Here is a 16783-nt window from a genome sequence, read left to right on the forward strand (position 1 = left end):
GTGCAAGGACTAAGACCTCTCCAAGTCTCTGTTGAGAGTAATAAAATGCACTTAGTCAAAAACACTTACTGAGCACCTCCACTGCCTTAGACAGGGATCTAGGCCCTGGAGAACACAGCTAAGAAGGCAGGTGAGATCCCTGCCCGAATGCACTTGCATTTCAGTGACCCTATATACTTCCTGTAGACTGACTGCAAATTGGATGCGTGGGTCCACGCAAAACTGAGCACAGCGCTGAACACACCATCGAGAGCCAAGAAATGCACATTAGTGACCACTGAAGCTGACCCTATGCTGGGGAAGATACAGAGTTATAAATTATTTGAAAATTAAACTCGGGGGGGAATTTATACTAAATTCTCTCACAGGAACAACATGCTTTTTAATTTGTTATCACAGCTTTATGGGCTTTACGACTTCCTCTAGCGCTTTCTGCGGGACAGCAGTGCATTTCAGGGCCGGGAGCCTGGACCTTGGACCCAGCAGGCGCCGGTGCCCTGGCCCTTTCGGTTTCCACTTGGGTGACGCTGGCGAAAGCACCTCACATTTCTGCACCTCCGTTTGTAAAATGCAGATAAAACAGTGTCGTTAAGCCAGCGATTCTGGACATTAATCAAGCTGATATGTAAAATGCCTGGAAGGATGTCTGGTGCCCATTAGTAAGAATTATATAAGCATTAGCTATTATCAAAATGAATTCTCTGAAGTTCAGTAAATTTAGACAGTTAATGTTGTTAACCCACTCCTAGCACATATACCATAATAATATTTAATTAATTAAAATAGACATACTAAAGCCAACTTTTCTACTATCCTCCTTTCTACCACAGTCTACCAACGCAAGTAACTGAGGATTAGCGGTAGGTCCGCAAGAGCGGATGGAATGGGAAGAGTGGGTAAGAGAAAGCTCTAAGTTCTCAATCTGGATCTGCTGCTCACTAGTCATGACTGTGCAGGGCAAACCATTTAACTCGCTGGGTCTCATAATTCACTGATACATGAAGTGATTGTTTAAAAAATTATGGGAAGCAAAACCAAATGGGTAATGTAAATTAAGTATGTTCTACACATTGAAATGTGAAAGACCTTACGATAGCAAAATACCACTAGGAAGCAAAATGAGCCATTAAAAGATTGAAAAGTGTAATGCTACCAGCATCCGTTCTGAAGAAATTATAAATAACAAGAGTGTTAAAATGGGCACAAGTCCATCACCCATTGTAGATGGACTTTTAACAGCAAAGATAAACTTTTGTGATGAGACCATAAAAACTTTGTGCAATAACTATCTAATTACTACATGATGATATTTAGTTACTTATTACTATTATATGCAGCTTGCACAGAACATTTTATCAGTTAAGAAAATATGAACACACTATCATAAAAAATCTGAATAAACCTGACAAAAAAGAAATACTAGCAAAGTACACTTACACATCTAAAAGTATAGCAGTTACACTGTAAAAACGAGTTGCAATTTCAGGTGAACAGTAAAATAAAATAGAAAACCAGTATTGCAGGTGTTGGCAATACACAGATTGAAAAGTAAAGCCAATGGTTCGAATTTCATATGCATTTAGAAAATAAGGTGGAAATGTTGGGGACCAAGGTTATTATCAATCCAATAAACGAGTACGTGCACGCCACACATTATACTTTCCAAGGCCCCATTTCAGCACGCCCTCGCTGGGGTGACAGAGAAACACTGAGCAGCTCTGTCTCTGGCTGTGTCACAGTCACGAGCCCATGCAGGCGACAGAGCTAAAGCCAGGCCTCCACAGCCTGTCTCCTAAATCCCGGTCCAGCCGGCTGCACTTCTCCAGTTAGCCTCGGGAGCTCGTCTAGAAAGACAACCACTGTCTCCCGGGCTTGCTGAGCAAAGGCAGAAAGACTCTTATCAGCCAGGCGGAAGGAAACCGGGGCGAGGTGGAGGCACGGCCCCAGGAAGTCTCCCGAGACGACGTGTGTTTGCAGAACCAGAGTCCAAAGACCAGGCTCCACCTGTGACTCCGAGACACTGCCAGGACAGATCAGACTCTCCTTCTGAGCTTCATTCTCCGTGAACGCTGGGGAAAGCTGTGTAAGGCATTTTAATCTTTAGAAAAGAAGAGGCCTAATACTTTAGTAACTTCCAACCACAGATTCTTCCAGCTCCAGAATATGTACAGACTCATTTTAGAATCTCAAAGTCAACTCGGATGGACTGAGTTCTTTTTTGTACCCCTAAAGAGCAGATAATTCAATGAAGACTTAATATTATATTTTAAGTAGTACTGCATTATATGCAAGTATCTACTGAGTCTGTAAATAAAAATACCAAACAAAAGTTCCAATTTTGCGGCTCGCATGTTATGAAGAAACTGTAAAACCCCGCCACCTCTGGTCAAAATAAAATTTGTGTTTTAATTCCTACATTTTCTCAGGTATATTTTGAGATCTTAGACAACTATCTTACTTATTTATTTTTAAAACAAAAACAAATTATAGACAATTCTGGAATCAGAGGATAAAAACTGAACAAAATGTCTGATATGTAAAAGAATGCCAATTTCAAGGACAAAAACACCCTCGCATTCCAAACAAATCAAAATTTAAGTGGACAGAATTGGAATCACAAAGTGAAAGCTTTGTCTGGATTTGTACTCTCGTGGTCTGAATGATCTTAAGAAATTCTGGCACTCGGTTTTAAAAACAAAGCTTGGAATCAAAATGAACACACACATACAGTCTGCAAACAAAGTTGGCTGGATTGCAAAACAAAAATAAATTTAATGTTCAAACTAAATCTGAAAAGATGGTTTGGGAAGAGAAATACAAGCCAAGCCTGCACAAGTACCCCAAAGACACTCATTAAAGCTCTGCAGCGAAAACCCAGAAACAGCCACATGTTGGATGGGCTAAGTTTACACGCTTTCCCTAGACAGGGAACAAAGCAGCCAGTAAGCACCGAACTGCCATTTTTAATGGCTGTGAATTCATGCTTCTGAAATTGACCTGCGTGATCTCTTTTTTTATATCCTCGTGTTCCTTTGTAAACTGCTGTCCTTATACTGTCTTCGTGCAAGCCATGAGTCCTCTCATTTCCCTAGGATGCTTGGAAGGGCACGCTTTTATAACAAAACGGAGATCACGCTTTAAAATTTTTTAGAACATTTTATCGGTGTTTCTTAGTGATAATAAATATTCTTCACAAAAGTACAAGGAAGAAGTCAAAATTTCTGTTTGAAAATTTAAGAATTTCCTCACTCTGTTAATATCCTATCCTATCCTATAGCCTATACCTATATTATTAGTATATCCTATACTAATAATATTGTATACTATCCAATACAGCTGACTTATAACCCGCGGACCCGTGTCAATTGCTGCTGACGAGAGTGGGTGAAACGGCTTATCAGTACATAACCTATATGCTTCCATTTTCATGCTGTATTTCATTAAGCAATGAGCCCATCATCATAAAACTTTGTACTTTACTCAAGAGCTTTATCTAAACACCCACAGGACATGTCGCCAGGTTAATCAGCGAAAATCCCTCGGTAGTATGAGCAACTGCAACAGCAGCCAATCACCCTGCAGTCTGATATCGAGCAGGCCGAAAGCTTATTTAGCCTGTTCCTGGACATCCAGCAGCACTGGGGCCGGTCACTCGGCAGTGGAGACACGGGTGCTGTCTCCCGGCACTCCCTGAGCTCGGTCTTCACACAGGCAGAACCATGCGCCCTCCACACCTCCTTCTCCTGCAGGCTACCAGACTAACGAGGTAAGAGGCTAACTGCTTCGTATACACTTACTAAACTTCATTCTACACCAACAGTGAAATTTGAGAAGGAAACTATTTTTAACTTAATGCTACACTTATGTTTGAAAGGTTAACAGGAAACAATTTGGGGGAGACTTTTCTTTATTTATTAAACATTGCACTTTACTTCTCACCAAAAGAGCATTAACATGAGCAAAAATCTGAGGTAGCTAAAGCTTACACTCAAATTAAACTAGAAATTCCCTGCCTGCTTCTAGGCAATTTTTTATGATTTCCAGTAATGAGAGCAAAGTTCCTTCAATGCGTGTTAACGATAGCATTAATATTGTTAAATTAATTATAATCACCTGAAATGGTGAAAGAAATTTAACAACTTCTTTTCCTTTCTAGGTAGCCAGTATTTCTCTATTTTATCTCTTTTTTATGTTAAAATGTATTTGTTTTGTCTTTATTAACTAGAAATAGATTTCTACCTAAATTATGGCAGCATCAGACTACAGATTAAGGAAATGACCAGTGATGTTAGGGACAGAAATGGAATTACTTGAGAAAATACAAATGTGAATATAAAGTACCGATGAGAACATTAATTCAAATCAAAATTAAACATCAGAGTTTCAAATTCGCCAGTTGCTAAGTTTGTTTAGAATGGGAATGCATGAAGGCTTTCTTCTGTGAGGTAGGCATACTGCAGGGATTATTACGGACCTACATCAGGAAAAGCTGAAGGAACCTTGTGACAGACGTCATGGAGCCATCGAGTGTAACAGCAACTCCATGTGGACTGCGTACCGATTTCCAGTGGAGATGCTGTTACTTTTGATGGTGTCCAACTCGCTACAGCATGAAGGCACATCCGAGAAGACAGAAAGTCATGGTCACTGTGACTCTCACCCAAGTCGAGTCCCCTTGCTCATTCAACCTGCCACCCCCGCATCCGGAGTGGTCTGCCCCTCCCTCCCGGCTCGCCCTGCCCTCTGTGCGTCGGGACGAGTCGTGGACTAACAGACGGTGCACAGGAAAATGACCTATGAATTGACAGACTGTGGCTACGCGTGTCTGTCACTTCTGAGGCCAATATTCTGTATGCCTCTACTGCTTCGGTATCAGAAACCGAGACCGTGCAAGCCACACAGGAAAGAATCTGTAACACAACCATGTGACTGTATTGACTATAAATAAAACATAAATGCTATTTAAGGAATATTTGTTTTGAGTTTTTCTGATGAAGCTCACATTTATTTCCCTCAGCTTGCTGATGCACCCTTTTACTGTCATGATCAAATAGTGATCAAACAAACCAGTGTGCCCTACTTCATACCGTCTGCCCCCGTCAATCCACGGAAGTTCCTTTAAACACTTGCTCTGTAAATACTGAAAAGAGTGAGAAACAATGACAGTGGCTTATAACCATTCCTTAAAAGAAAACACTCCAGTGTGGAATTTTAAACGCTTGTATACATTTATCTCAACTTTAATCCCTAATAGAGGTAATAAGATATTATCAGTTTATATCTGATCAAGCTCTCAATTAAAAAAAAAAACATAAGCAACAAATTAGGCGAAAGGGCCTTAGCTCCAAATTTTCATCAAGTTACAACTATAATAAACTTATAGGAAAAAGCCTTACCGTGACTCCCTGCTCTCTAGAATCTGGTGTCCTTTCCTAAAACACACTCTCACTCCTGAAGCCTACTTAAGCGTTTCAGTTCCTTAACCTCTTACTCAGGGTTCACTCCCGTCAGCCCCGGCCAACCCCTCCCCGTGTTTGTTCCTGAAATGCCCCACGAACACTGCCGTCCACTATGGTTCCTGCACGTGCTACGCTCTCGCCCTGCAGCTCCTCGGCTCCTGCCGACCCCAGCTCATCCCCACACTCCCCACTGAGTCCACAAGGCCCCACCCAGGCGCCACACCCTCTGGGAACGGAGCGGAGGAGCCGCTCTGTGGCTCCACGTGCACCCCGGGGTCAGCCTCCAGTCCCGCCCCGGGCCACGCTGCCTGGGGTGCTGGACCCCTAGGGTCACAGGCAGAAGTGGTGCGGTGTCTATTTCAAACGGACAAAAGCTTTCACACCTACCGTGGCTATAAGCAGTTAAAACAAACCAAAAAAAAAAAAAATGCTTTAAATAACATTTTAAAAAACCAAAATACATGTTTTCAAAAAAGTGCTACTTAAAGAAACACTGTTAGTGTTGACGATGAAAAGGAGAACCTTTTCACGAAGACAGTGATGAACCCCCACGCAGGGCCGCTCAGCTCAGCGCCCACAGTCCTCTGAACCCCCAGGCATCCGAGGGCCTGCGTAACCTTAGCAACCCCCTCGACGCTCAGGGAACATGGACGTATTTACCGAAACAAGCTCCAATGTTTCACTCGCCTTGCAGAATAATTTAGTAAAAATTCCAGCAACCAAATTAAATCCAAATTACTCAAAAAAAAAAAAAAAGTAAACACCTACCCCCAAAAGGAGTGATTAACATTGCCCTTCCCACTTCCGCTGGCAACGGCACAGTGCTGCAAGCCCCCTGAATCTGCCAGAAGGAAAACGGGCCAGGCCCCCCTCTCCTCACTCGGGGGACGCGGGCAGTCTTGGGCGCTGCCTCCCGGGGTCTCGTGTCTGCACTGGGAAACCTCTCCTCACTGCACAAGCTTTTCTGCTCTGAATCGTTAACTATGTCCCTGGGTTACCTTTCCAAATTAAAAAAAAAACAAAACTGGGAATGTAATCACTGAAATAAAAGTCATTCTGCACCTTAAACCTGAAAGCACCGGAGCAAGGCCACGACGCCACGTCCGCTGAAGGGGAGGGTGGACTCAGTCAGGGAGCGACTCTCATTCATAAAGAAAATCACACCCCAGGATGCCCCCCAGGAGTGCCCATCTCTGGGTTCCCGACAGCTTGTTCCAGCACAAGCCCTGGCACACAGGAACAAGGAATTCCCACAGCAGAAAGACTCAGAGCCCCTGCTTCTCATGTAAACAGTGAGAAACCATAGTTGTTAAAAGTGCTGTCGTATGAAAGGACCTTTCTTTCTGATGTTTGTGTTTCATCCTCCCCAAAAGATCATTATTTTAGAACATTTTATTCAATATGTATCAGGAGTTCTCCACAATCCACTATTTTTCCATTTCCGAAGCAAATACTTCTCACTTTAGAACAGTGAGAAATTTTAGGAAGTTCTTACCTGTTGATCAAGAATTCATCCTTCGTCTTGTGATGGAACACAGGGATGGGAACCCCCCACGCTCGCTGCCTGGAGATGCACCAATACGGCCGCCGGTCCATCGTGTCCACCATGGCGTTCAGTGCTGATGCGGGGATAAATTTCACCTTTTTCAGCAGTTCCTGCAATCGATTCGCAAGCCAAGTCCAGTGAGAGAGAGTGGAAGAAGCTTCCTAGAAACTGTCACTATTTATCCTAATTCAGTTTTTTACTTTAGATATTTATACTCATTCACATGGCCCCCTCAAATCCCCCCCACCATCAAAAAAATAAACAAAAACAAACCTAAGCTAAAACACTACGGATTTCAGAGCAAATGAGGCAAGGTTAAAACAAAGCCACAAAGTCCTAGTAAATAACATCAAGAGCTGACGTGACCTCCAGAGCATGTGATAAAAGTTGGTCCCAACTTTCAGGACCCTAGGTCAAAACTAGTAATAGCAGGTTTAGTAGAAGTACTGTATACTTCATTAAACTACAGTTCAAATCAATCCAAACTTGAATTCAACCATTTTTTAAAGGCTTAAAATAAAGCTACTGCCATAAGTTGACAAGGACAGCAATAGGACCTATATTTACATAGAGTATGGTGCAAAACACAAAAACACTTTCTCAAAAGAACTCCCTCTGGACTCACTGTGTCTCAGGAACCCTCCCTCCTTCTGTCTTGCAAGAGCTACAAATCACTAGCATTGCATTTCATTTCATTTGTCAATCATCAAAAGATAAATTTATGTAGAAAAAGTGTTTGGTAATAAGCTCCAAAAGGCCCAAAATACATTAACTTCATTTTTAAAATCTTTCTATGCAAGAATAAAAGCATCTTTATAGTTTCAGTTTCACGGTCACAGTTTCCTCACTCACCTGAACTGCCCCCCACCAAAGCCATTTGCAGCACCCCCTACTGGCAGTGGTGGTATCTGCAACTCAATTTGATTAATACCTGGTTTAAAAATCCAAGAAATGGGAATACTGACGGATATTTCATTTTGTTAAGGAATAACTAATATTTTTTACAGTGGTGAAAATGGCACTGGAATGATGTTTTAAAGAGTCTGTATCTTTTCAGACTCCCGTGCTGAAATGTTTACGGAAGAAAGAGTGCCTGAAGCGGGCCTGAAAGTAGTCCAGGGGGCGGGGAGTATAAAGTGAGCGGGAGGAGGCGTGCAGGAGCAAACAAAACCGGCCCTAAGTTGATACTTATTGAACTTGGGTGAGACAAACATGACTGTATCACGCTATTCTATTTCTGCAAAGAGTGACCGGAAATTGCACACAAAGACATCTGTTTAAAAACCTGGCTTCAGGGTACTGCAGCAGACTGAGACGTCCTGCCACCCAAATCTGTACGGAGCTGGAAGTCACAAATTTTAACATTCACAAGTGAGGGCTTTGATGGAGAGCACATTAAAAAGGCCCAGTCCGCGTCACATGGTCCACTGAATACAGACACAGACAACGCACACTGCTCCGCGGAGCTTTGCCAAGGGCCCCCACTGCCACACCAGCAGATGAACCAGTAACACACAGTAATATCTTGGATGCAAGTATAAACCAAAATGTCCAATGTTCAGCCTGGTTAACAAATACGTATTTGAGCTCTTTCGTTCAGGAGAATCAAGTTGTTTGTGAGAGACACACACACACACACACGTGTGATTGAATGAAAGAGCTCAAATACATATTAATATTTAGATGATCTGTTCTGAAGTATTTACGCAAAGCAACAACTTTTCAAATGGACTGAATTTCCATCTGAAGGAAGCGAAGGGCTCCATGAGCATTTTATCGAATCCACAAGCCTGTCTTCACTTGCTCCCTGAGGCAGGCCTCACTCTCGCCTGCAGGTAGATGATGAGGAAACCAGGGTTTTGAGAGGTGAAACAACTTGCCAAATCCCCTTCTGTCCTAATTCTGGGCTACTTTTACCACCCTGGGCAGAAAACGCGGCACAGCCCCTGACCCCTTTCGGCCTGATGCCCCTCACGTGGTTAACGAAGGAATGGAAATCTCAGGTCCTTCCAGATCTCAAATTCTACAATTTTACGAATCCAAGGGCAGCGATTCCCTCCGCTCCCAAAACCCTCCCTAACTCCCACGCAGCCCTTCCTGTCTGAGAACTTGAAAACCCAGCCCTCATGGCAAGGAGCCTTCCCTACCTTGGCCGTGGTCTTAAGGTCCGTGATGTCGACAAACCACTGCTTGCTGGCACGAATAACCACCGGCTTCTTAGTCCTCCAGTCGTAGGGGTAACTGTGTACCAGCGTTTCCTCCTTCAACAAATTCTTTGAAGCCTGAAGCATCTTTATAACTTAAAAAAAATCAGTAAAAAATCAGTTTGCATGAGACATCATTTCAAAGTGCTACGAAAATCCTAGCAACTCTCTAAACTCCCTGGGAGTTCTAAACTCTGGACCAACGGGGGTCGGGAAGAGGGGCCACCCACCAGGGGTCAGAGGCACAACCTGGGATTCTCCTGGCAGAAAACGCAGGGACCGCAAAACCTTAACCAGAACCCAAAGTACGCCATTCCCTTCACTTCAAAGGAAAGATGAACAAGATGCACTTAGAATTCTACATCTGACATTCAGAGTCCCAGTCTTTCACACCTAGGCTGTTACTTGGCGCCCATGTCTTCCAGAAGAAACCAGGTAGAGTGAGTGAATTTTGTTCCCACAACAGATACGCTCAAGTCCTCACTCCTAGTACACGTGAATGGGGCCTCGTTTGGGAATGGGGTCTCGGAAGATGTACGCTGGATTCGAGTGAGCCCCAGACCCAATGACCGGAGTCCTCAGGAGAGCAGAGGGCACGCAGACGCACGAGAGCAGAGAAGGACGTGTGACAAGGGAGGCAGTGGCTGGGGGAACGCGGAGTGGTTTACCTCCTGGGGTTACCAGGAGCCCCCAGAAACTAGGGAGCGGCAAGGAAGGAAGGAAGGGGTCTTCACAGGGCCCTCGGAGGGAGCACGGCCCCTGACTCTTGACTTCAGACCTCCCGCCTCCGTAACTGTGAGGGGTCACCCTTGTTGGGAGCCACTAACTGTAGGGTCGTACGTTGCAGCAGACCCGGGAGACGAACACACCCCGTCTAATTAGCTCTAGTCTTTAGTGTGGGCAGAGGAGGGTGTCACAGCGCCTGGTCCCTGGACCCAGAATTCCAGAAAGGCAGAATGGTAGCTTATGACGGGAGGGCCCCCCAAGATCAGAATACATAAACCGTGCCGGACGGGTCAGTGACCCAACCAAGGTCACCGAAGGAGTGGCACGCGCCCGGCTCACAGTCAGCATCGGCCCCAACCTCGCCGCCTGCCCTCCACGAAACCGAGACTGCCGCCGCGCACCCGTGGAGCCCTAAGGCAACGCCACTCCCCGCTGGCTGCCCGGATTTGCTCAAACAGAGCCACGCCCAGGCCAGGGAGGAGATGCTCCCCAGCTCCGTCCGTTGTAAACCACATGGAGAAATAAGACATAATTTTAGCTTTGGTTATACTGAAGGTATAAGACGCAAGCCTAAGTCGAGGTGACTGCGGGCTACTTCCCAGAAAACGCCGACCTACGGTATCGACGCACACACGGCACTCACCTGCATCTGTCCCCTCTTCGAGGACAGCCTTCCTCCGAAGTTCGGGGCCCGCGGCGTCCGTGAAAACCCCGTCTTCATCCACTACACAGTCCTGCAGCGTCATTGTGAACAGTTAAAGTATCAAGACACTTTACCTTATGACAGTAGTAATCTGGCAACACAGTCGGTACAAAACAGCTTTCACTACACTGAAAATCTGGGGACTCAGTTACTAGGAAATGTAGATTTACACACTTACATGGCCAAAGGCAAGATATCGCACTAAAGCAGAGCCCTACAGTTTAGTAACAAAAATACACACTAAATATCATTTTTAACTTGGTCTCCATTACTTCATGGATCTATGGGAATGTACATACCCAGTGATGACTTTGAGACTTGCCTTTCAATGGGAAACTAGCTAAGTAATTGATGTGTGCAAAATAAATTTATATAGGACTGTTTAATTCAAAAAACAAAACAAAACAAAAACAGGTTCTTTTCAACTGGTAAAGCTCATAAAATCCACTTGCCATTTTTCAGGGACTGAAAGTAATTTGTCTATGTGACTTTATATTTAATATAATTCTTCAATTTTAACTTTGCGCTGATGTTGTGTGAAGTCTAGGAAATCTTTCTCAATTAAGTACGAATTAGTGAAGCTTTAGTGCATGGCACCAATCTCAGCATTTCACAATTAGGATGGCAAAAATGACTGTTTCCAATCAAAAGATAAAGGGGTTAGCTAGATGTGTCACTTTAATTACACAGAAGCAGCGATTAAAAAGGAAGAAAGAGGCCCGGTACCATGGACAGGTCGTGCTGCGAGGCCACACTGTAATCTTCCATTCCGTGGGCGGGGGCTGTGTGCACCAGCCCCGTGCCTTTGGCCATGGTCACGTGATTCGCAGGTAGGAGAGGAGAGGCTTTATCGGGAATTAAGGGGTGAGTACAAGTACCGTTTTCCAAGTCAGCACCTGTGGGCAAAGAGAACCACAAGTAAGAACCACTGTTTAGACCTCTAACAGGCTTGGAGCTGCACTGATGCATTCAGGATGCTTCCCTATTAGGCAGCCTTTCCATTTCGGGGTATCTCACTCACGTGAAAACTAATTTTTTTTTAATGTAAGAAACTCACAGATGTATCATCCGTAAGGATCGAAGGTAATTCTAAACTTCCCTAGACCTCCATAGCTATATTTCAAAACCAGTCCCGCCCTGTAGCCTACTAAAGGTGCTTTTGACCGAAGGAACACCTTTGGACTGATTTTCAGAATTTATTTGATTTCCTTAGTGAAATCATATACCAAAAATAAGCATAGTTACTTCCTTCTTTGCTCTTTTGATTACCTAAGATAAAAATAATTTTAGCAATTTAATTTTAGATATCTATACCATCTACAACCCATTACGAATATTTGTTTAATTTCACGTTGGATATTTGCCAGGAACTTTTTCTAATCTGTTGTACCTTTGGCAATGTTCATATTTTTCTACGCTCCAGTCACATTTAATATATATTCTCCCTCTGCAGAATCACTGTAAAATACATTCTAGAGAGGTAGAGACCATTATCTGCTTTGATTCAGAATGAGCAGTGTTCAGCGAAGTACTTCACTCAACCAGTATTCTAATGACCACGATGGTCAGAATGTCCACAGATCTTCACCTGAACATGTTGAAATAACCTCAAACGTTGTTTTCAAAGCAGAAGCCACAGGTGTTACTTTATCTGCCGCCAGTACGTACAGCTCTCCGGATGTGGAACATTTCACAATGGCGTACCTGAAATAAAATTTTAGGATAAAATTACTAACAATGAGCGAAGAAAAGCCACATTCAAAATGTTTTATATCATTTCAGAAAAACCAACTTCCATATCAAAAAGGTACTATTTTCTTTTTTTTTAAAGATTTTATTTATTTATTTTTTAGAGAAGGGAAGGGAGAGAGAAAGAGAGGGAGAGAGACATCAATGTGTGGTTGCCTCTCACACACCCCACACTGGGGACCTGGACTGCAACCCAGGCATGTGCCCTGACTGGGAATTGAACAGGCAACCCTTTGGTTCACAGCCCATGCTCAATCCACTGAGCTATACCAGCCAGGGCAAAAGGTACTATTTTCAAAGGACTTCATCCCTTACATCTGTTTTCCCGAAAAGCTGAAATAAGACCTTAAAATCTGTATGAGCACAGGTAAGTTATAACTCATTACCTTTTAAGAGGGTAATAGGGATAAAATACAAAACAGTGATTAAGATAGAACAGACCCTTTTTGTGGATGAAACAAGAAAACCTGCAGCACTATACCTACTTTGCATCTGGCATATAACACACAGCCTGATTGGCCGGGATTGTCCAGGGCTGTGTGGTCCAGACTAGACAACTAGCAGGCGCCGAACCATCTGTGGAAATAAAGTTTCAAGTATGTTAGCGAGGGTTACACTTCCACAACCTGAATCAACTCGAGCAATGAATACATCGTACCTATGAGAGACGCCAGCTTAGGAGCAGGTTTCAGGAGGGGGAACTTGACGTAAACGGAGCGGCTGACGTGCTCAGGATTGTACTCCAGCTCCGCTTCGGCCAGCGCGGTCCTGGGGTGCAAGGACATTAGACATGAACATGGTTTAGGACCTGAACATGTGGGAGCCTCACAGACTTTCCCCACTAGTGAGCAAAACCACACGAATACCTGGATGAGGGAGACCAGAACACCGGTTTGTAAGACCGATAAATCAGGCCCTATAAAAGAAAAAAAGAAGACAGATACATGAAAGCTGGAATTTTGTAGCACAGTCCAACACATGCAAAGAAAAGGACACCTCGTCACCTTTTCATACATCTGGTAGAAAATTCTCAGCTGCTTGGCCTCGTACTTCCCATCGAACGTGTAGTAGCAGTTGCCCCAATCCGCCATCACTCCCCAGCGAATGAACGCCGACCTCTGCTTCTCGATCGCCGCCTGAGCAAATGATCTCGCTGAACAATACAAGGGGAAAAAAAGTGAAAACCAGTAAAGCCAAATCTTTAAACGTGGTTTGGCATGGGTCTCTCTAAATGCAGGTATTGTACACAGTTTCGACTGTGAAGTTTATTTCATAGGAAAGTTATTTGGAAAGTTCAAGGTGTTCAAACTTTAAAATGAACTAGAATTTCAAAAGTTAAAATTGTTACCCTCTTCTCTATTTTCCAGATTTTATGCAATGACTTTGCTTTTAGAAAAAAAAATACACTGGAAAAATTATTCTTCACATTTCTTCATTTAAGAAAAGATCAGAGAATATATCTCATTATGCAAAAAAAAATTAATCAGTACTATGTAGTCAATACCAAAAAGTTTCACAAGGAAGTAAAAAATCATCACAATCATATCCTATACACAATAGTTTAACATACACAAATACAACACTCCCTGCCAACCCAATCTACTGAAAAATCCAATGAGAGATTAATTTAAACTATATTTGTAGTTTAGAATTTACTTTCATTTTATCACCTGAAATAGGTTAACAGCCCTAGGTAGGAAAATAAATAAAAACATTGACCAAAATAATAATTTCACAAAGTATAATGACTGAGGAACTAAAAAATGTACTTGGAAATGTTAACAAATCTTTCCTTTAATCACTGACCATAAGTCCTCACAAAGGGCAATTTAAAAAATCTGAATTTTCTGTGACAGAAAGTGGTTTCCAACAGATCTCATTATAACTACAAAAAAAAAAAGTTACAAAATATAATAGGTCTCTTTGGTAAAGCCCAGACATTTCCAAAGAACCAGTGTTTATAAAATACTGTTTTCAAAGAGAAACAGATTACTCACCTTTCTCTCTAATTTCCACCGCTGAAAGATTCTGAGCTTTTCCACCGAGTTCTGACAGTACTTTTACTTCGATGGGTAACCCATGACAGTCCCAGCCCGGCACAAAATGTACTTTGGAACCCCTCATCATATGGTATCGATTGGCTATATCTTTCAAAATCTGCAAACAAAATGCTAATCATCCTTCATGTGTGAAGCAAGTACCCCCAAATCTATATTATTAATATTTTAAAACACTGAGAAAGCCCAATTTTAAAAGCGTTTATATAAAGTAACCTAGTAAATGTCCTAATTTGAGTTCTACATAAATACAAGAATAACTGATATTTGAAGTTTTAAAATGCCTTAGCCTCCCAAAAGAAATCAAAGACTATAAGATTTCAAAGTGGAAAACTCTGTGCCTCAAATGACCGATTTGCTGGGCATGTGCAAACAAGCAGCCTATCCTACCTGTTTAAGAAGTAATTTTAATTGTCCAACCACTATGCTAGACCTGTGACACACAAAATAATACTGAATGTAAATTGAAAAATTTTTTTTCAAAAATAATTTTAACCTTCTAACGAGAGTCAATTACAAACTTGCTTTAGTCTTTTGAAAAACATAATTAACGTGAATAACTCAATATTCAGGGGTTTCTTGGGGGAGTGGGTGGGGGGAGTAATGCCAAATGAATTTTTTTAAAAACTGAAGGAGAGTAGTAACATATGATGATCACTTAGCCTAATATAGGTGAGAAAAATGAATCAGTAACGGAAGGTGAGTTCACACACAGCCCATAATGAAAACACTTGTCCCTTGGGTAACAGGCCAGTCAACTGCCAGAACCTCAGGGTGACCGTGAAGCAAACCACAACCACTCTTCCCCTTCACGGCAGAAAGCAGAGAGAAAACCTCGGTGTGACACAGGGAAGTCAGGTGAATTCTCTCAGAGGAGGACCCACAGTTCCTCCTCAGCTCATTCACTATTTAAAACCCACATACTAGCCACCCCTCAAAAGCAAAACACCAGCCCTGGGCATTATAGGCTGATGAGCTCTCTCCCCTCCCTTAGTTAATAATAGATACTTATTATAAATAATGTCTACTTAATAATAGATATTAAATAATGTCTATTTAATATCTCCCCCTGAATGTGCCATCTCATTTCAAAGTTGACATGCCCAGACCCAAACTCCTGATCTTCCTCCCCAAAACGACCCTCCCGGGGTCTTCTCCATCGCAGGCAACAGCTACTCTGTCCTAAGTGCTCAAGACGGAACCCTTGGCAGCGTCCTTGACTCCTTTCCTTCTCTTTCTCTCATACCCTACACCGACCCACCAGCGACTGCTGCCAGCTCCCCCTGCAAACTGCACCTAGCATCTTCTGTTTCTCCCACCACTTTCATGGCTGCAGCCCTGGTCCAAAATCACCATCCCTGCTCTCTTGGATTATTGCAATAGTCCCCTTTCTGGCCTCTCAATTTCCAAACTCCCTCTACAGGCTACTGCCAACACAGCAGCCCAAAGTAACCCTTTATAACAGAAATCAGACTGATCGCCTCTCCTGGGAACCCTCCCATGGCTCCCGATTACATTCATAGTAAAACCGAGGGTCTGGCCAATGGCCTACGAGATCCACGCTGCCTCTCATCCAATTGTCTCCCCGTCCTTCACTTCAGACCAGCCACAGTGGCCTCCTGAAACCCACCTCCAGGTCTTTGCACCTGGCTCCTCTTACCCCAGTGAGCCCCGACAGTCCACTGCCTTGCTGAGGACTTGACACAAATGCCACCTTGCTGGTGAGGGAGACACTGTATCTAAACCAGGTTCATAAAATTCTAGTTTGCACACCTGACCCCACCCCGCCCAATTGTTCTTCCCTGTTTTCATTTTCCTCTATAGCATTTACCACTATTGTCTCCCCAGTGTGGGCTGCTATAACATAACAGCATGGGCTGGGTGGCTTACACAGCAGAAATTTATTTCTCCCAGTTTAAGTCAGGGGAGTCCAAGATCAAGGCTCTGGCAGATCAGGCATTGTGTGAACTGGAAAACGTCCCAGTTCCTGGCTATTGGGTTCACAGTCCCCTGTCTTCTCACCGTAACCAACACGGTGACCTCAACATAAGGGGATAAGGGGTCTCTTCTGCTAAGAGGACTAATCCCACTGATGACCTATTCACCTCCCAAAGGCCCCATATCCAAATATCATCCCATTAGGGATTAGGTTTCAATACATGAATTTGGGAGAAGAAACAAATAGTCTGTAGCAACTTGAACATATTTTATATATCTGATTATGTCTTCCCTGGCTACAGCATAAGCTGCAAAAGGTCAAGACTTATCTGTCCTTTGTTCAGTGACATTACCAAACTAGAGCAACACCTGGCACATGGTAGGTGCTCAATAATCACTGG

General features: G+C 43.2%; 1 protein-coding gene across 1 annotated transcript in view; it reads right to left on the minus strand.

The window, feature by feature from the left end:
• The window catches only part of IARS2 (isoleucyl-tRNA synthetase 2, mitochondrial), a 33598-nt gene that overhangs the window by 14580 nt on the left and 2235 nt on the right, over nucleotides 1-16783 (minus strand). Inside the window, exons 3-12 of the mRNA XM_045817406.1 lie at nucleotides 14385-14544; nucleotides 13392-13540; nucleotides 13254-13303; nucleotides 13046-13155; nucleotides 12873-12963; nucleotides 12227-12342; nucleotides 11365-11534; nucleotides 10579-10669; nucleotides 9153-9304; nucleotides 6955-7115 (exon numbers count right to left, since the gene is read on the minus strand). Of these exons, the coding sequence (XP_045673362.1) occupies nucleotides 6955-7115; nucleotides 9153-9304; nucleotides 10579-10669; nucleotides 11365-11534; nucleotides 12227-12342; nucleotides 12873-12963; nucleotides 13046-13155; nucleotides 13254-13303; nucleotides 13392-13540; nucleotides 14385-14544 (1250 nt within the window). The remainder of the gene's footprint in view (nucleotides 1-6954; nucleotides 7116-9152; nucleotides 9305-10578; nucleotides 10670-11364; nucleotides 11535-12226; nucleotides 12343-12872; nucleotides 12964-13045; nucleotides 13156-13253; nucleotides 13304-13391; nucleotides 13541-14384; nucleotides 14545-16783) is intronic.

Source organism: Phyllostomus hastatus, unplaced genomic scaffold (genome assembly GCF_019186645.2).
Source record: "Phyllostomus hastatus isolate PE091 unplaced genomic scaffold, TTU_PhHast_1.1 phas_contig_148, whole genome shotgun sequence".
In the NCBI taxonomy this organism is placed as follows: domain Eukaryota; kingdom Metazoa; phylum Chordata; class Mammalia; order Chiroptera; family Phyllostomidae; genus Phyllostomus; species Phyllostomus hastatus.